General features: G+C 40.0%; 2 protein-coding genes across 14 annotated transcripts in view; one reads left to right on the top strand and one right to left on the bottom strand.

Annotated features, from left to right (window-relative positions):
• Nucleotides 1-5,220: 5,220 nt before the first annotated feature.
• ppp1r3aa (protein phosphatase 1, regulatory subunit 3Aa) lies at nucleotides 5,221-17,987 on the bottom strand. Of its 5 annotated transcripts, none has more exons than XM_039791323.1 (6): nucleotides 17,815-17,987; nucleotides 13,338-13,383; nucleotides 11,284-12,163; nucleotides 10,104-10,162; nucleotides 9,915-10,006; nucleotides 5,221-9,322 (listed from the first exon to the last, which is right to left on the bottom strand). In XM_039791323.1, exons 3-6 carry the CDS (start codon nucleotides 12,060-12,062, stop codon nucleotides 6,062-6,064), a joined length of 4,191 nt encoding a protein of 1,396 aa, XP_039647257.1. In that variant the 5' UTR covers nucleotides 12,063-12,163; nucleotides 13,338-13,383; nucleotides 17,815-17,987; the 3' UTR covers nucleotides 5,221-6,061. The 5 variants fall into 5 exon arrangements, with proteins under 5 accessions (XP_039647257.1, XP_039647258.1, XP_039647259.1 ...); XM_039791324.1 differs by lacking the exon at nucleotides 17,815-17,987 and adding an exon at nucleotides 15,503-16,245; XM_039791325.1 differs by lacking the exon at nucleotides 11,284-12,163.
• foxp2 (forkhead box P2) overlaps nucleotides 16,477-20,603 on the top strand; it is a 105,397-nt gene continuing 101,270 nt past the window's right edge. For 3 of the 9 annotated variants that reach the window (XM_039791335.1, XM_039791334.1, XM_039791332.1), the window contains exon 1: nucleotides 16,479-16,819. The gene's annotated coding sequence lies outside the window, so the exon portion shown is untranslated. Of the gene's footprint in view, nucleotides 16,820-18,058; nucleotides 18,195-20,603 lie in introns of all 9 variants that reach the window. The other 6 variants (XM_039791336.1, XM_039791333.1, XM_039791329.1 and 3 more) reach the window with 5 other exon arrangements.

Here is a 20,603-nt window from a genome sequence, read left to right as displayed (position 1 = left end):
TTTCATATTATATGATTCCCTTACTCATTGATTCATTTGGTGCAGCTGGGTACCAAAAGGTTCTCACTTATGCACTCTCTCCTTGTCACTCTCTTCTCACTATTACCTGTGCTGGAGCCGTGACTAAATCTGATTAAAGCTCATGTTACAGTTATACAGCATTCCTCATGAGCGAAATATCTGCCCCTCCTCCTCCTATCCTGCTCGTCTTCCTCCTCATTCTTTTCCCACACCTCCTCGTTGTGATGAAACAAACCCCGCCAACAGCACTAAAGATGACAAACAGCTCTGTCATCTCATGGTAATGCTGCAAAGGCAGTAATGAGTGCATAAAAGCACACTATATATGTGGAACCTGTTCTCTAAAAATGGAATATATGTGTTTTAAATGCAACAGTAAATAAATGTATTACATTTTTAAATAAATAGTTTGGGAAATGAATTGAATGAAACGTGTGGCTGTAATGATTGATAGTATGTGTCCCCCATCAATCAGTTGTACCTATCTTTAATCTGATAACTAACACGTAAAATGTTAAGAAACAGCTTTAGCCTTATGGTACCACTCCACTGCTTTATTCTCAGATGAATCCTCCAGCAGTCCGTATACTGCAATTAGTGTTGAATGGGAGGTGACGGTGTCCCACGCACGCACAGCTTTCAAATGCCAAGTGACAACAGCAGAAAGCCTGGCTGTCTCAGTGATGCAAGAGCCAGGGAATGTTGAGTTGCTAAGGGTAGACAGAGAAGGAGGCAAGGGATAAGGGCAGGCATGTAGGTCTGGTGAGAGAGAGAGAGGCTAAGATGGCAGAGGGGGCGGGGAGGTCTAGAGAAGATGAAGCTGGCAAGGTTGAGGGAGTGGAGCACAGGGTGCCGACAGGGAGGCTGCAAAGAAGGCGGAATGGAGAGATGGATGAATAAAAAGTGGTTCCCCAGACCGGGGAGAGTGCGGACGATGCAGTCTGTCTGGTCTCCAATCTGTCAGCAGAGTGCCTCTGTTCCCCTCAGGCTGCACAACACGGCCCTGCCTCATTTTGCGCTCTCATCCACTCACATCCGATGTCCTCATGCACCCTCTTGTCCCCGCCAGTGCACTTCACTGCACAGTCATTTTGCCAAAGGGCTAAAAAATTGATTGTTATGCATTTGTTGCTTTCTAGGTCAGACTACCTATAGTGCAAAACTACATCTTTAAGTTTAGGATTATGCAGATGGTGTCAAATGTTTGCTTAAGGTGATGACACGATTCCTATATTATTTTAGTATCAACCAAATCCATCAGCCATGTTGTTTTGTTTTTTTGAGCATGTAGTTGATTCTTTGAAAAGTGGAGCTGCATTGTCATCTGCTGGAAGAAATGTAGCATTGCACCTAAAATATATATATATATATATATATTTTCTTTTTTTCCACTGTAAGATGTTGGTGTACACTTAGTGTATCCAAAGTGTGTAAAAGTGTAATGACAAGCTGTATTTTTTTATTATCATGGGTTGCCTTAGCGGTAACAGTAGTGTTCTCTATATATGGAGCATAAAGACTTTCTTGAACTATCTTTAAATCCATCCTGTACCCTTTCTTCCTTGTTTCCTCTTTGTTGTGTAATGAAGTTCCCCAATTGTCACAAGACAACTGTCGGCAGAACCAGTAAACACTTTAATCTCTAGAAGCATTGATGACTGATGTTGGACCACAGGCAGCATGTGTAGAATACTGATACAGGAATGCACTCCTGAGAATATCTCTCACATGATAGCGCGATCCTTATTATAGTTTGCCTCTCAGTCCTTGCATACGCACGTACACGGAGACACATCATACCAACACACAATCCTGTACACACACACTGCATTACTGTGTAATGTGAGAATAAAGCACGGCGCATGGGCGTATGATGATAGGCTCTCATTTTAGTCAAGACTTCTATCACAAGGTTCAGGGTGTGAGCCAGAGAGTCAATTAACGTATCTCCCTCTGCCACCTCAGTGACCCCCAGCGGCCTCATTTGAACTAGGGTGGAATATATCGCAGGCTTTTTTTTTTTTTCCCTGCTAAGAAAATATATCAATTAAAAAATTATTTAAATTGAATCAAGTTGTGGGGTTTTAGCACCCATCTTTCCTAAAATGTATCTAAAAAAACTGTCCTTTTGGGGAGACAGTTCAGATTTCTTAAAGCGAATGAACAACTTTCACTGAATGAAGTGCCACACAAGACATATAAAGAAGTTATTCTGCCCTTTTTATATGTTAATATCTTTTTGGTAAATGGTCAGCATTTATATAGACCCGCTCTACGTCCATAAGTATATATAATTATAGATAAAGTAAATATAAATAAATTATATATTTATATTGCTAAACAGGTAAAAAGGCAGATAGAGTAGATGTCAATTTATCATAGTTGCATGATTTGTGGATACTAAAGTTTCCTAACAGCTACTGAACACCTCACTGCCCTAGTGCAGCACTGATTCCTTCATAATCCTTCTGTTCATACATGCTGGCATGCAAATTTAGTCAATATAACCAGTAGCCTTGCACCTCAGGCTAACCTCAGCTCATCAAGATTCTGTCCTTGATTCTCATTTTCTTTCTGTCACTGCTACTTTTTGTCTGCATACACTACATCAACTGTGCCAGGTTTGTACTGTGCCTCCTCAGAGCAGTGCCCTATCAAGAGTAGCCTTCTGCTGTGCCAACACTGGCTTTTGGGCAGTTTGCTAAAGTTGCCAGCATGGGATTGGAGCCAGTTTACAAAAGGTCAACATATCCCAGACAGGATCAAGTGACTTCTGACTATCGCACACACTGTCACACAGGGAGACTTCTCTGCTTGTGGTGGATTAGCAGATAATATGTAAGTGACACAACAGCCTCACGAGCGCGGAATCATCTGTAAAAAATATAGTAGCATAATGAGAGTTAAGACTATTCATTTTGTCATTATTAGTTGTGAAGTGCATTATATTGTTTAATCCATTTCTGAATAGCCCAAATTTGCTAAAAAAATATTTTTATGTATTTTTTTTCAGTACCATATAATCATGTTTTGTGTATTTTTATGCGCCTTTTTAGGGTTGGACGTGGCTACCATTTGGCATATTGCCATCCATAAAAATGCTTGCTGGACTGTTCTCATCTCTCATGTTCTCATCAGTATATAAAGATGGAAGCATATGTAAGTAAGTACACACAACTGACAAACACTTTACCAAAACACCCATGTGCATACACACAGAACTATTTCCACTCACTCCACGTTCTTGCAGATGTAGGAAAGTCTATTTCAAAATGTATTTAGTTACTGACAAAATAAAAAATGTTCTTCTCCATTACTCTAACTCATCAGTGAAATATAATTAACTTAAAAATTCCTGGCTTTGCAATGAACAGGCACTTTATATACTACATTGTGGGTGTGTAGAGTTAGCAACGCATCTGAATTATCATCAAGGTTAATATCAGTTATCATAATTGAAAGGCCTTGTGTCCCTTAAAACATATTTTGATAATAACTGTATAAATTGCAATCATTTTCCATTACATCCCAAAAAAAACTTATACAGTGTGTATATAATGCAGTTCTTGTTGTGGATGCTGGTTGCACTTGCTAATCATCTGGTCATTTGTGTGTTACCACATGGACAACATGCTATGTCAAAACGGAAGAGTTTCCCAAATGGCCTGTATCCATTTAGAAAGGCATGTGCTAAAAGGAGTAAATTGGACATCCAATGCCAAAAGCCTGAATTTGATCCTATTGACTTATTAGCCTTGTTATATAGTGCTTTTAATACATGAACAACATGAGCAGGGATGACAATGACAATTTGCTATGTGAATTTCACTTAATTCCAACTCCTGTATGCAGGCACTAAAATTGAAATGATAACTGACTCCTTAATGGCAAAGATGGGAGTCTGGTTTTTACTTTAAAGGCAGACTGCTCAGGTTCAAAGAGTTGATTTATCTAATAATCACCATGTAATTCTGCTGAAACATCCTAAGAATATATCCTTCAAAGATTGCCATAATTCTGACCTTTTTCCTAATGCTGCAAGTTCCTTGAAATGACTAAATTACCTTTTTATAGCAATCTCCCAAATCCAAGAACAAAGAACTGCTGACTGTTCCTCAGGTCTGCGAAAATCAGTGACTTACCTTACTGAAAGAGTATGTGGCGGTTAATACACAGTCTGTGAACAATTGCCAACAAGGATTGTATGACCTTTTCCATTCACACTACAGCACATGTGACTGTAGATGCATACTGACCAGAGCATTCATTTCACTTATGACGTCTCAAAACACCATTGTATACCTTGTCTCCACTCCACCTTGTTATGAAGCAATAAAGGATGCAACTTCACATTGCCCGAATCTAGGTGACACTAGTCTCGCATTGCTAGACCATTCTCCACAGCGCTGCACAGGAGGGTCTGGCTAGTCCACGCAGCATTCCGGGATGGGAGAAAAACGTGCTCTGATTTATTGGCATTTCATTAAACCAATCACAATCGTCTTGGGCGGCGCTAAGCTCCGCACGGAGCCGCTGCAAAATGGCCTCGGGAAGGAACTTGTTTTGGTGAAACATGTATGTTCAAAAGTTGTAAGTTGTTTTAGTCATGCGAGAGAAAACTCGGATTGGACAGATAGTCTAGCTAGCTGTACAGTTATATCCAGAACAAGTTGTTTATAGACTTATAGATAAAGTTATTTTTAAAGGGTAATAATAACATTGGGGCATTTTTCAAGTGCTCTAAAAAGGAGTAAAATAAAAAATTGTAAGATGTTAAAAGCAAAAGCTAAAGAATAAAATGGATAATATACTTTTTGCATGTCAAATACATTATAAGTAGGCAATTTAATAAATTAAATTTGACCGTATCTGAAATTAGACCCTTAACAACAGTAGAATCTTGTGAAAGGACTAAAAATGGTCCTGTGTAATAAATAAAAGTTGAGTATAATGATAAAAGAATATGTGTTAATGTAGGTAGATATTGTGTGTAAATAGACCTAGTTACTTTCTCTGCATTCATTGATTAATATTTTGATCTGAATCCAGTTATTTCCTATTAAGTATCATGAAAAGAATTTACAAATTGTTTCCAACCTTTCCCTGCTGGTATAATAACATTTAAAATATTGAATCTAAAAAAAGTACAAAATAACATTTTTAACAAAAGATGTATACTGGAAAAGATGAAAAAAAAAGTTAAAAGTTGTTTCTCTTTTATTGAAGAAAAGCAAGGAAAGAGAAATGTTTCAAATCTCCAATGCCCCACTGTTACAGACATCCTTTGTCTACAAGCATCAAACACATACACACTTTGTTCACGTTTGGTGCATTGTAAAGTGGTATTGGGCCCGTAAACACTGCAAATATGCACACATACACATAATTGTTTACACTCAATCAACACATTCAACAACAGGTGCTTTCCCATAAAAAATCTAGTACTTTATTTAAATTCTAATGTTGAATTGCTCAAATTATTTTCAAGATTATTTTAAAAGATAGATTTGTTTGTTGATTTGATGAACAAAAACAGAACCTCTTCTTATTCACTAAATCAGTGGTTCCCAATTCTGGGTTAAGGACCACCACAAGGGGTCGCAAGAAAAATGTAAAGGGCCACAAGACATAACAGGAGAGGAATAAAGTGGAAAAAACACATTTCTACTGTATCGAAATTCACTAACGAAAACACTCTTTGGCTGAACTGGTTATAACCGGTAGACTTGCAACAAGTGACAAGGGGTCACAAGTAGACACTGCTTTGTTTGAAGGGGTCACAGGTGGAAAAAAGTTGGGAACCACTGCACTAAACTAAACAATAAGTTAGAAACAGCTAAATATAAAAACACACGGCCAAACACACACTACAAGTGATATGTGTAGCATTTTGTTTTATCGCACCTGTTCTTGTAGCCTCAAATCATCCTCACAATGGTCTCACCAGTCTGAATAAACAGTATAAAGATAATGAAGGCATTACAATTAATTTAACAGTGATGTACTGATGTTTAAAAATGCTACCCACAGCACTCTCGGCCTATCCCACCATCCCCTTGTTTGTCGCCACTCGATGTCTCTTCCACTTGTAAAACCACCAGCACAATGAAAATACGTAGAGAGCAAAGAATGCTGGGAAATCATACAGGAAAACAATGAAGAAGAATCCAACAATTAGAAGTCTGGTGATGTGACTGAGAGTGTATAACACACTCCCCCATACAACACTATCGGACTCTTTTAATTTGTCAGAGTACGAACTCAGATGTTTGTGAGATGGGTGGACTGATCGACTAAAACTCTCCCTGTGGGCGACTATACAGTCTTCTATTTGTCTACCAGTCTCCTGAAGGGTGACTGATCTTTCTTTTATTTGAGTGAAGTCTTCCTGATCCTTTGGAGAGCTTTGGGCTGATTCAGTCCACGACTGAGCAGCCAAAATGGGGGTGAGATCTTGGCCGAGATGAACACTTGAATTTAAATCTGTCTGTGATTCTGAGAGGAAGTGAGTTTCTTCTGCTGTGGTGAGTGACTGACTCTCCTTTGGGGAGTATTCCTTGCTCCTAGTGGCTACGGTTTGCTCTAGGCCTTGACCGAGACTTAGATTTTGATCTGTTGGTAGTTCTGTCAAGGAAAATATGCCTGAATCAAAAGCATCATTGAAGTCTTTCTCAAAAAGAGGATGGCAATCTTGTGTAATATCAGGTACATCTGCCAGCTTGCCCTCCATTCCATCAACAATATCTGTGTCTCTATTAGAGGCCCGTTCTTTCTGACCGAACACTTCTTCCCAAATCCCCCTGACCAAATCTTCTCCAAATCTTTCTATGAACATCTCCTCCAATCCCGACTGTATCACTTCAAGTGCTGCAGTATCTTCTGCTGTAATGGGGCCTTTTGTTCCCTCTGACATTTTTTTATATTCAACGTGTGGAGAGCACTCAACTTCTGCTGACAACTCTTGTCCTTTCAATTCAGCTGGTGCGTTCCTCCTCTCCCACTGAGGGTTCTCCACATTACCCATCAACTCCCCCAGCACTTCTATTTTCAGCTTTCCAATACTCACCCTCTCATCTTTGTCTCTCTGACTCATACCTTCCTCTGTTCTTTCTAATGTCTCAGGTTGGTGTTGAAGTTCTGTTGAAGTGTCTTTCTTTGCAAAGTTCTTCTTCGCCGTAACTACTTCTGGGCTTATTTTAGGGCCTACGTCCTCTTTCTGACCCTTCATATCATCCCGTGAATGGGGCCATCTCATTTCTACCACCTCCATGGGGTTTTTGTTGTTGCATTTATCTGTTGGAAAAGGCCTGCATGTATATTGGCCAACTTGGAAGACCTTTTTCATTTCCCTTGATTCCACGTTGTGTCTTATCTGTGCTGCTGGGTTTATTTCCTGTTGCTCCTCAATTATTCTATCACAACTCAAGCTTTTTCCTTCCTCAGTCATATTTGAGACTAATGCATGTTGACCTATTTCAGAGTTCAGTACATTTTCCTGTATTTGTGTCAGTGTTGAGTCATCCTCCTCTTTCTGAATGCGCACCTCTTCTCCTGCTTTGATTGGCCTTGACTGTTTATTAAGTACTTTGGAAATTATTGCTGTGTTTCTCCTCTGCCATGATGAATTGCGTTGTAAAGCTTTGTCATTATGTTCCTCGTTTAATACCTGAACAGTTCCCACTTCTGCACCAGTTGGTCTCTTTGTTTCATTGTCGCTTGTCGTACAATAGGAAGGTTCCACCTCTGTCTTTTTGAATACTTCCAAGTTTTTGTTATTTGATGCAACAAATTCGCTCTCTGATTCATCCAATTTGAATTCACTTGGAATTATTTGGCTTTGCTTGACATTTTCCTCAGACATTTGGCTTGGATTGGATTCATTTGCATTTGTCTGTGCAAGTCTTATTTCATTTTCATTGCTCTCATCCTCCTGTAATGGATTTTCACGGTTTTGCTTCAGCCTGGATTCCTCATGTTTCTTTTCATCTGCACACCACTGGGAGATTTCACACTCTTCTGTTTTGTGTGGCCTAAATATCTCCTCATCTGTAGATACTTTGTTTTCTGTACATTCATTCATGATCCCTTCCTCCACCCCTTGTCTGGATGTGGAAAAGACAAACCTCTCCACATCCTTTGTCCCCTTTCTGATTGTCCCCCCAAATGCCAGCGTGTCATCCGTCACATTGTGTGCGGTACCTGTAACCTCCCCTTTCCTGCTGGAAGAAAGACCCTGATCCGGCCTTGCTCCCTGTGAGATGCTATCAACAGCGGTGGCATTCTGAGACTCTGGCATTGCTGTCATGTCTGTTGTCTGTGACTCCCCTGAGCTTGTTACTAAGTCAGCTGTGTGTGATGTGAAGGGCTCATCGCTTCCTATTCCTTCTGCTCTTCCTATTATTCCTTCACTTTCCTGCTCCCAGATCGCATGCTTGTGACACTCAGTTGAACTGTCAACAGAGCCCTCGGACACAGCTGTTGCCCTCTTGAGGCAAAATTCCTGCGGAGTGTCTGTTACAGAGTTTGTCTGTGACCTTTGGGATGCATCTTGTGTCGCTGTGTCATTTCTTGGGCTGCTGACACACGCCTCTGCTGGCTGGTGGTTTTCGACGTTCAAGGTAACATTAGCCAATGATATTTTGCTAGTGGCTGACAGTGGCTGACATACAGCTGAGGTGTGTGCATGTAAGGTGGTGGGTGTATCCGTGCCCACCTGAATTTCATACTCTTCACTGCTTGCTGCATATTGGGCATTGGGCTCTTTATCATTTGAGGGAGACACAGATGCTGCTGTCTGCAGCCACTCTGACTCTGGAACACCAGAATGGTCCGTACAGCTCGGCCCATTAAGAAATGCCTGCCATACATCGCACACCGAGGTTTCTTTATCGGTGGTATCATCTGTACCGTTACGAAAGGTCTCCCACATATCATTGACAGAAGGTGAATCTTCTATATGTTCCTCTGACGCTTTTGACAAGGTCTTTTTAGCTGTTCCAGGCCAGACGTCATGCATATCAGCAGCCCACAACTGATGGGCTCTGTCATTGTTCCAGTCCAGTGTAAGCAGAGGAATCTGGTGGTAGGTGAGCACCTGTGGACTCTCGTTGGCTTGTTTCTTTTGGCATTTATGGGAAAAGCTGGAAGAGTCACCCCACGGAGTTGGCAAAGGCTGAGAAACTTTCTGGCCATTGGCTGAGTCATGTGAATAAGCCTTTGGTACTTGCTGCCTCCTTTCGGAGAGGAAGTCCTTCACACGTGCCAAACGTTCTGCTCTGTGTCTGCTTTTTATGCTATCCACCTGTCAAAAAAGCCAAAGATCAAGCCAAGTGTTAATGCTTGAACTACTTGAACTATAACCAGAGGCTACCAGTTTTGTTGGTCTTTAAGATCATCAGCTACTTTCCAAATACTGGCTTGCTGACAAAAAGGAATGCAATGGCCCATTCATTTAGTATTCTTTGATATGTAACATTACTGTGATGATGCAATATATTGCAACACTGCTGAATCCTCAGCACATAAGCCTATTTTTGTTTACATCCTCAGCTTTACTGCACCTTTACAAGCAGGTTGCATTTATTATTAATGGTTTGCACATTTCAGACATGCTCTCAAGTGTCAGGTTAGCTGACTTTCCATATCCTTCTGGGGCCCACTGAACACAGTGCAGTATGACATGCATTGTTGGCTCAGGCATCGTATCTTTGCAGAAACAACACACGTACTTTCTCACTTTGTATTTACAGTTTATATCTGCAGCTAGAGACCAGCATTGATCGTGAGTTGTTTTGTTGCAAGCAGTATTTACTTCTGGGTGGTGTTGGTGTTTCATTTTTTTCCCAGACTTCAAGAAGAGTCTGTTCCTCCAAAAGATGATAAATGAACCTCACCAAGGGTTTGTGTTCTTCGTGGTAGAGTAGTGATTGTATAGCGGTGCTGTCCTTTCTGTTAGCCTCCTCTGCTTCATGTGTGGCCTCAGCTTCTGCAAAAAAAAAGGACAACCACAAGGGTCAAAATTTGCTTGACAATTATGTATATGTATACATGCACACTTACATAAAAACATTAAGTGTACACACCTGCAGCAGCTGGTGATGTGTCCCTGGTCTCCATGGTCTTTTCCTCTACTCTTGCCCTCCTGTGGTTCAAAATGAAGTAAGAATAACATTACATAAGCTCCCATATGTTTTACAACTATTAAATCACATTATGTTTCAGTGTTTCTTTCTCAGCTTTTTATATTCTGCTGTATTTTGAGGGGCTTCATTCTAAAATGCAGAATTTGTTTCAACAATTATTTGAATTCTGTTTACTCTGAACAGAGTTGTGATATGTGGGATGGTCAAACCATTCCAGCTTTTCAAATTAAAAGAGCCACCCTCATTGACACCCTCTTTCCATTAACCACCTTGTCTCCTAATGTATCAAGGCTCAGTGTTGAATTTGTCTAGTTCCCCTTTATCTACAGTATCTCATTTTTATGTCTTATGTTTTGTGAAAAGCAATAAAGAGGTGGTCAGAGCTTTCGCCTAGTCTGTGTATTTCATCAGACATCCTCATTACCTTGTTATTCTGTTGTTTTTCTTCATCTCACCTGTACTGTACCTGCTATGATTATGATACACAGTAAGAGGTGTACACAAAATAGCTGTGATCCTTAGTTCCATGTAGACATCATATATCTGTGCCAGCAGCCTTTTGAAACTGAGACAATTTAAATGTTTTTAATGTTGTAATGCGTTTGTCTGCTGTATTATCACATCTCCATATCTTTTTATACTGCGGCAAGTCAGTCCAGAATATGTATAAATACATGAGTAGTGTTTGTTCCTGAAGCAGAAACTAGAAGCAATATGTGAATTGGAGTCAAAGAGGATAAAGTCAGCATATCTGGCTTCCTGTGCCATGGTGAGACGTCATGGAAACCTGGACAGACATCTGACCTTAAATGGGCAATATGTGTTCTACAGTCCAAACATCCATTACTGAAAAGTTACATAACGGCTTACTGTAAACATACAGTTGACTAATGAGAGGAGCAGCACAGTTTAAATAGACACCCACACCATGGCAAAATTCCTACCACAGCAAATTAGTTATTTGGGACCTTTTTTTTTTGTTTCTGGTTGATTTGTGCCAGGCAGTCGCAGTCGCAGCAAGAACTTGTAAATAGCTTTACTTCTTTTTCCCAAGTGTGATGTGACTTCCTTCGGCAGTGGCATGTTTAAAAAAACAAAATTCTGCATTAGGTTCTCTCACCGCTTGGCTTTGAGACAGCTCCTCTTGCTCCTGTAGCTGCTACTCTCCTCTTGCACTAGAGGCCCATGCTCCTTTACATGTCCTTTCTGGTAGCAGAACAGCACGTAGTTCATTTCCTTGTTATTAGCCCAAAAGGTGCCGACTGAAGTTTCATAACGTAGACAAACCTCTACTCTGAGCTCCTCTCTCTCAGAGGGTGGTACCAGAGTATACTTAAAGGTAAACCTGTCTGTTTTCCTATCACTGGATCCAGGCACATACTCCGCCAACAGGTCAAAGTAGCTCGTCCAGCGATCCAGGCTCATCCGGACGTAGACAGACTTACTGAAGCAGAGGTTGACCACCCTGATGGTGCCACGGAGTGTGGTGGTTCCCGGGAGGAGCTCGATGCTTTCGAGCTCAACCATCTGTGCTTGTAGCCTCTGTTCCAGCTCCTCTGGGGATGAGGGGACTATAAACAGACAGGACATGTAGTACTCCTCCAAGGGGTGTGTTGCCTCATTCTCAGGGGACTGGCTGGCTTCTACCTCTGTTACTTCAGCATCGTCAAACTCCTTAACCGACACAAGGTTGAGGCCAAATGCATCGGCGAATGACACCTTCCTCCGAATGACCTGTGGGGGCTCTGGTTCGGAGTCCTCCTCTGTTTCCTCGTCTGTGGTGGAACCCATGGGAGATGAGGCCTCCATTTCTCCCTCTTCCTGCTCCCTATTGTTTTCACTTTCCTCCTCCATAACAATGCTGTCTTCTTCCAAGGGCTGGATGTTCAGACCCTCCATTATGTGCGGTGGTCTGAGAGGCAGCTGTCTGCCCGTCCTGCCGTCTGTCTGGCTTGGATGGTGGCACAGACCAGAGTGCCCCTAGCCTGGCTACAGTGAAACTGTAGAAGGGAGAGCAGGGAAAGGACGTGACTTGACAGATGGAGTTTGGTTACAGCTGAGCCAGGCCTATTAATAGGACACATATAACTAGACCAGGCCAGGCCAGGCCAGTTATCCTTGCAGTTATCCTCACACAATATGTTTGCTAGTTACAAAATAAATAACGGGAAATATAGCTTTTATAAAGCACTTTAAAGCAAAACTAATATACAAGCAGGTCCATGTTTGAAGTATATTGAGTGGGTGTCTATATTTTGCTCCTTCCAATGTGGAATTATTCCAATATCCAAACTACCCTCTGTATTTAAACTTCAATATCCTTGTGGCATTATACAAAACACAATGATGATTTGGCTGAGATGGGAATTTTGATCTGAGTGTAATAGTATGATACAGTGTATTCTGGTCATTGTGGCCAGATGAGAACAGGGATGCCATTACCAGTATTACAGTATATCATTTTATTACCATGAGATCTGTGCATGTAAACACACAGCTGCCGGACAGCTTTATGCCAGATGGAGATACTTCTCTCAGGAGTTGCAGAAATGGAAACTGAATTACCACTTGCTAACAATATTCATTGGCTTGAACAATATTGTTTTTGCTTTCATTTGCTTTAACTGGATGTTGAATAAAATGCACTTGCTTCTTCACTGTGCTCCAGACTGACATATCTCAACAACTATTGATTGCATTGCCATTACATTTGTACCTTTTATTGATGTCTGAATGAATTGTCGTAACTTTGGTGATCCCTTAACTTTTCATCTAGCACCATCATCAGGTCAGAGTTTAGAATATGCTAAACTAAGATGGTGAACATGGTAAACATCAGCATGTCACCATTGTCATGGTGAGCATGTTAGCATGCCGATACTAGCATTTAGCTCAAAAATACCGCCCTGCCTAAATTCAGCATCATGGAGCCGCTAGTATAGCGCTTTGACAATTCAAGTGACTGTACATTAAAATGCTCTAATTTGTCACATATAATCAGTTACACACATGAGAGAATATCTTTATCTAAGAAACTATTCAGTTATTGAGTTTACAATGTAAACTATTAGTCACACTGTTTTGGAGGTTTTACATAATGTTGTGCAGCAAGTTGAGTAGACTTTAACTGGTGTTGGCAGGAAGTAAAGTGTCCGTAGGACAATGTCACCGTACCTGCTGCAGGGGAAATGCTCTGGAGCTGATGATGTCCATGTGCACACTGCAAAACAGAATAATAACAATAATTTCCCTGTTGAGATCAATAACGTCTTAAATTATTATTATTGCTGATGCTGTGCTTGAAAGGACTTTTAGTTAAGCGAGTATTGACATATGGGTTGAGTTATCTACAGATCCTCTTGTATCATTGCCATTGGAAGCAGCCTTCATTCTTTAGGTTCACTGCATCTTAGAACAGAAGACTGAAGATTATTCTGTTCTTAATAGTGAATGGAGTTTGTGTGTGCCACTGTCTCGGATAGGAAATCCAGCTAATTCTAGATATGCGGTGTAACTATACCCCAAAATCCAGTTTATCTTGTAAATAGACTTTAGTGCTGGTTATACAATCCTTCACAGGTAGGTGAGCGGGTTTTTGTCCTCAAAGGACCCATTGTTCTACGTTTTGAAGCCAAAGAGGTTCTCTTTTTTACTTTTAATTGCAGTTTTGGTCTTTAAATAGTATCAGAAATTCTCATTTGCAACTTTTGTAAAGGCATAGATATATGAACGGGTGTTAAAAATGATATATATTAGTTAAATTCAAAGATTTTACATTTTAAATACTTTAAACATCAAATGCATACCTTAACAATGTAACAATGAATCCAAAAAGCACTCCGAAGCTACCATTCCCCCAACATGTGCTTTAGTTATTCTCTCTTTAAGTGTTGACATTTAGGAAGGAATCGGTCAAAATATCAGGAACAACTTACACAACAAACTGCTCATCAAAAAAAATTATCAAAAAGCTGAATCAAGTCTTTAATAGTATTAACAAAAAGGGGTTTGCACCTGCTATTTTGTCGACCCTTTGCATTTTAACAGGACGTGTGTGTCTAATGTACAGCAGATGGCACTATGTGATCAGAGTAAAATACATGTACCTCAGACAAATGATGTTGCATTTTTCAGTTTTCACGTATTTTGTGATAATGAGTTTCAAGTGTGCAGATAGTGTTAGAGAAAATAAAAACATTCAATCTAAATTGAAAGGGAAAAAAGAAAAGTTCTGTGTTATTTATAGTCCATTTTATCATGTGATAACTTGGACAGACTATTAGAATTGACCAGTAGGTGGGAGCATACCACCACAATTCCATTATACTTGTTTTCCCTTCCCATCCTCATCACTTCCCAGATGCTGTTTCCTCCTACTTTTTATTTGATGGATTTTTTTTTAATGGCAATTAGGATCTGTAACACAAACCAACACAAATATCCAATAGACCAACTTATTGCACTTTAGGCATTGCAATGCGACATGCCTGTCCCGTATTTTCAACTACAACAATAGCCTACTGTTTTTTTTTAATTACATCAAAATTTCACTGACTTTTTTTTATTTTTAATCTAGGCCAATTTTAGGATATTTTGGATGGCAACGGTGCATCATATTCCGTGCCTGTACACCAATGTGGGAAAATAGTTTTAGGATTACCCTATTATATTAATATGAACAATAATAACTAATAAGGAGATGTCGAGTATTTTATGTTTTATTCATTAAAAAAAAACTCTTAATTGACGCAATTTAAATTCACACTGGCACACTGAGTTAAACACACCGGCAGCATGCTGTTTTTTCATTTAAAACAAAACAAATCTTATCCATGCACAAATCCTATTTCTCACAATAAGTCAGTCATAATATAAAAAACATGAAATAGAGCATTTTAAATGTTGACAGTAGAGAGAATAAGACAAGATACACTTCTCGCGTTTCTTACATTTTTAAAAAGTTGCCCCCCCAACCCTTTCTATTTTTCAGTTGATGATAATCTGGTCATTCATTTCTTGACCGTGAACGTCTCAGCGGATTGGAAAAGAAAAGAAAGACGAGACAGAATCAAGCAAAGCCTTTTAACTACTGCTGACTGGCTTCGGATCTACTATTAAATGCATTAATAGACTAAATTACCTTGTGAAGGTATGACAAGAATGGATAAGACATTCAAACAGTGCATCGAGCCTACATATTCTTTTTGCAGGTTAATAAAGTAATTATTTAGCAGTGATTTTATTAGATAACATTTAGAATGATGTATAGTTAGTCTAAACTTACATTAAAATACGTAGGCCTAATTGCATGTAATAACAACAATTTGTAAGATATTTACCGTTATTGATTACCCATCGTTTTACTGTATCACTTCCAGACGATCATTAAGTCTTTTTTTTCCCCTCTGCAAACTGATTCAGCTAATAAGGTGTATCTAAAATGTATTTAAAAGTGAAGGATGGTTTAAAATGTGTAGCCAAAAATGCCATTAGTGAGGCTGAACGTACAGTTTAAATCCGGACTTGAAGGATACTGAAGCTGTCCATGCTGTTTCCTGGTTTACACAATCTCATATTTTATCTTCATTTTGCATCGATGTAGCCTACTGATTGATTACATATATTCTTTTATTTATTTTTTTTGCATTATTATAATAGTCTTAATAGCATATGTGAGCGACGTAGTTTACTAAACAAATATGACTGGGAAAACACAACACAACTTCCTATAAAAGAAAATATGTTAGATTAGAAAGGAAAACAATGTCGTTTGATGTCGGTCATGGAGAAGGATACCACAGAAAAAGTCAAAGTTCTTGTTGAAAGAAATTGCAGGAACACTACGGTAATATTTATATAGTGATTATTTTTTTTCATGTAGTTCCCACTTGCGGATGTCTTTGCATTAAAACGACTTCTTGGTGGTCTCATTCATATGAACACACGTTTCTCAGATAGGCTACAGTAACTTATCTTTTGGTTGTAAGGACCGTCCCGTTACTGGAAGGTTACCGGTTCACTCGCCAACAACGATGCATTATCCTATCCTACTAGAAGCTTCCATAACACTCTACTCTCGACCCTCTGATAAAAGCGGCCGCTTAGAGAAATAGGCAGCCAGACCGTGAAACGTTTGAAAAAGGAGAAACAAACTTTTAAAATGACTTTGTGTTTACTTAGCAGGTGGCCCTGACGTCACACGGGGTCGCAGTACGCCCAAAAATAACAACACACCTCCGCGCACAAGCAAGTGCCTCCCCTGGGGGGGTTTCTAGTCCCAAATATACTTGCTTGCTGCGATACAGCTTGATGTGTGTTTGAATCGTAACGAAAAAAAACAAGCCGCGTCTTCCTCGCATTGCGCGTCATTCAAACAGGACTCAGTGTACTGCTTTTCCCTCTGTTGCATTAGTAATAACAGCGGCGTTGACGGGAGACAGCAGGAGAGAGTGTGTGTGTGTCTCCGACAGCGGTGCCCAGCGGAGGAATATTGAGCTTTTTATTTACTCTGCAGCTTGTTGTTCATTTTCTCTGCGTTATGGTGAACTTGTACAGTCACGTGTGAAGATCTCTGCAAACATAGAGGACGACGACTTCTCACCTGGTGTGTCCCTTACACTTTACCGCGAGGAGAATATACCTGCCATTTTTTTGTGGTAAGTTTGTCTTCTTGTGGTTAGCCTATTTCTCTCCGCACTCTTTGACTTTTTGAATTAGGAAGTGGACCGCCGGCCACAAGTTTGTTCTGTGTTATCTAGCGCTTTGCAACTTGACTTGCAACATTATTATTTACTCGCTGCGCGTGGACTTTTTGTCGTGCTTTTTAATTAGCGAGCAGCTGTTAACATATTTCACCTATATTTGAGTTCGGCTTTTTCATGTTGGACCTTCAGACAGCACTGTCCAAGCTTTGCCTGCTATGAACGTTGCACACTGACTTTTGAAAAGCCCACTTACTGTTTCCTATCTGCATTTTCTTTTTAACCTTTAGCCTAATTCAATTTATAAATGCGGCTTGCAAATTGTAGCCCATAAACGATTTTTTATTGAGCACCAAGTGATAAATGACATATCTAAAGACTTATTTTAAAAGGTAATCTGTTCAGAAATGTGCTGAATTCGGCAATATTATAATAACTGCCCTGTTAGTTTTATTTGATCTAAACGCGTCTTTAACAACATCTAATGTCAGATTATATCTCCATTAAATGTCATAAAAAGCTATTTTACTGTCTGTTTAGTGTTTGCTGTAATGTATTGGTTATTGCTAAATTGCACTAATTACTACAAACATATGTAAACGGTGAATAAATGATGTTAAATACAACTTGTTATATGTATATGTTAAATCGACATGACATCTTACTTTTCTTACTTATCAAATAGGCAAGGATTACTGCAGTTGTTAAAATTCCTTTGGTGTTGTAGCCATGGTATTTCCATGTGTGACATAAGGGTTGCATATAGATTTAAAAGCATTTTTTTTAATGAGTCCTCCATGTTTTTAAAATACCATTGTCACAGTTTCTTTAGTTCAAACACTAAAAATGAAATGCAGTTAGATTCAGAGCATAGGCTGTAGTTGTTTATAATTATCAATGCTTTATCAAGCATGATCAATAGCTATGATTATCAGCAGTCAACACCTTACCGTGCTTGCTTGCTCCATTTTTATCTTCCATCTTTTTTTGTCCAGAAACAAACAGGGATGCTGGTAGCATATCAGAATTCATGATGACTGATCTAAAATTGTAATTAAGCGAAACAGTAAAAGCTCATAAAAGCTTCTGCTGAGTTCCTCTATTTCACTCTCTGTGTCTACCACTGTTCTCTTGCAAATCACTGTGGCCCAAAAATCAATACATGTAACCTTTTTTTTTTTTTTTTGGTTAAAGAGAGACTAACGAGGTAGTGGGAGCTGCTGAACTCTTCGGGCCTGTCCTCTGATCAGCTTTCACCCCTGGATTAGCTGCATCGACCCTCCTTGTTCGAGCTGCAGGGTGCACAGGTGTTCCCTCCTCAGTTATGCAGGTGTGGGCCAGTTCCCCTCTCACTCAGCAGCTCTCACTCTTCAAAGGCCAGGCGGCAATAAATGCCCACTTGTGAAATATGTCATTGACGGTGCACAATCAAGCCCTTTGTTGAAGTGCCCCTGTAATCATTTCTTAAAGCATGTTTAAATCAGTCCCTACTCTCTTGTTTACTTGTTGTCGGGGCGGTGTGTGCACTAAGTAAGGCCACTTGATTTTGTAAAACAGGATGCATTTTTTTCTCCCAAGTCAGTGGGAGAGATTGAGAGAGACTTGCCATTAGTCTCCCTCCAACACTGACCGTTGTTGGGAGCAGTGCACTTATTACCCCGACTCTCCCCACTCTGCGTCCATTTTTTGATTGCTGCATTTATCATCGGGCGGTCGTGCGGTCGTGCTCTACATTATGGTAATAGGAAAACGAATGTCCTCCACAGGATTAATGTGTATACCCTGTCATACGTTTTAATCATTTATCAATATTAAGATTCAGCTTTTAGCTCAATGAACACTGGTTGATGCATGGTTTTATCTTAGATACAGAAATTGTTGCTTCCAGCTGAGCTGATGTAGGAAATGCTTTGTAATTTGTTTTTGAATTCTGAGAGTCCTATGAAAACTTTGTGCGCATTTAATGTGAATGCAGGAGCTGCTCAGACTGACAATACAGGCAACATGTAAACTGGCAGATTTAGAATCACATCCAATGTCCAGAAAGTGGATTTTCTGCACAGATCGCATCAATACTGTTTTGAGTCAGAGTACTTCTTAGGCAATGAAACACTTTAAGATTAGCTTTTGAATCGCACCCATCCCCCAACACCTCTGTAATGAAACAGACTGCTCGCTCAACCCTTGAGGTGTTGCTGAATTTGGGGGGGAAAATGGGTACGAAAAATTTAAAGGGAGTGGTGCACCAGCTTCATTTTTCTAACCATCTCACTGAGCTCATCCATGTACACAGTGTGCTTTCATAGATATATAGCTAACTTGGTCCTGCTACTCAGCTTAAAGGCAATTAAATGGCAAAAGCTCAGGTTTTATCCCGGTTAACTTCATAGAAATGTTTCCATGACAACCTCCATGCAAGTTAAAGCAACCAGAAGTGATCAAGTCCTTTTTTTTCCCTCCTCTCCTTCTCCCCCCTCCCTCCCACTTTGGTTCCCTCCCCCCTCTCCTGTAAGAATGGAATTTGTGTTGACAGTTTTGGCCTTTAATGGCACTTTTGTGCTGCGCAAAAGTATTTGTTTACCAGGATCATATACTGCAAGCTGTCAGCTTGGGAGAGATTGACTTCTTAAGATAAAAGAGTGTGTTACATGCTTAAGAGGCCACCCTTTTGCACTGTAATTATCCACATCACAGTAATGATGTTTTGTGTGCCACAGTTACTAAGAGTCTTGAGACAGCTCAGACTTTTTTAGTTACGCTCTGGGTCACTTCTTAAGCCTGACTCGACACTGTTGTGAGGGAGAAACGTTGTGATTCTTTGGCCGGAGAAAGCTGTGCAGGGTGGGGTCAGGGGATGAGGATTAGAAAAGAGATTGCAGGCTGCCCACGCAAGGGTGAGATAGGAACTATCTGACGAAAGAGGCTGTGACTAGCCATTTGTTTCATCTCAGTTCATAGTCACATGTAGAATTTGTTTGAGTTTACTTTCATGGGTTTCATGTTTGCTTGGCCAAGTTCAAAAAGACTGCGGTTACATATTTACTTAGACCAAAACAATCAAGTGTCAAAATATCTCGCAAAGATTGTTTTGCAAATATCATATCTTACGTCATCATACCTCCCTCCAAGGATTGTAAAGCCACAAAAAGTGTAGCTTTTGGCTGGTGTGTATAACCTCACAGTGTGTCGGATTCTGAAATGGAAAAAAAGGACATGCATGTTAAGTTCTAAAACAAACTTTTGGTTTGCTTACACAATATTTCTTTAAAGCTATGTATTATAATTTATGCCTTTTCATAAGGTTTAGAGTTTACCTCTTAGCACCATAGTCTTGACGGTGACCTTGTAATTTAATAGTCTCCTGTTGAGCTGACACTCCAAGCTGCCATAAGCTTGGCCTGCAACACTAACTGACTTGTCAGTCTGTGTGTCCAATAAACTTATTTGAATCACAGTACACCAGCAACAGCCACAGACTTTTGCTAGTTTTTTTTTTTTTTTTTTAACTGCCCTCAGTTTTTCCTTGTTCCTTGTTGAGTTAACAATTGCATGTTTACTTGCTGGTCAGTGTGGTGTGAAGGCATGGCAGCTCTTATTCAAGTCACGGTCAGATGGACAGTGTCCTGGTGTGAAGAAATGTGTTGGTTTTGGGGGTCTTGCCCTGAATTAAAGATAGAGGGTCACTCATGGTAAAAGGCAAGGTCGCTGTTGCTGAGAATGCATTCAGCCTTCAGCCTGT

The sequence above is a fragment of the Perca fluviatilis genome, chromosome 23 (assembly GCF_010015445.1).
Source record: "Perca fluviatilis chromosome 23, GENO_Pfluv_1.0, whole genome shotgun sequence".
Classification (NCBI taxonomy): Eukaryota; Metazoa; Chordata; class Actinopteri; order Perciformes; family Percidae; genus Perca; species Perca fluviatilis.
Note: the sequence above shows the minus strand (reverse complement) of the source record. Positions and strands in the feature narration are given on the sequence as shown.

Coding starts and splice junctions, on each gene's coding strand:
- ppp1r3aa (XM_039791323.1), bottom strand. CDS start 12,062: ATGGAGGGTCTGAACATCCAGCCCTTGGAAGAAGACAGCATTGTTATG. Junction 10,163..11,283: donor AGCTGTCTCAAAGCCAAGCG/GTGAGAGAACCT, acceptor TTTGAACCACAG/GAGGGCAAGAGTAGAGGAAA. Junction 9,323..9,914: donor ACGAAGAACACAAACCCTTG/GTGAGGTTCATT, acceptor CTTTTTTGACAG/GTGGATAGCATAAAAAGCAG.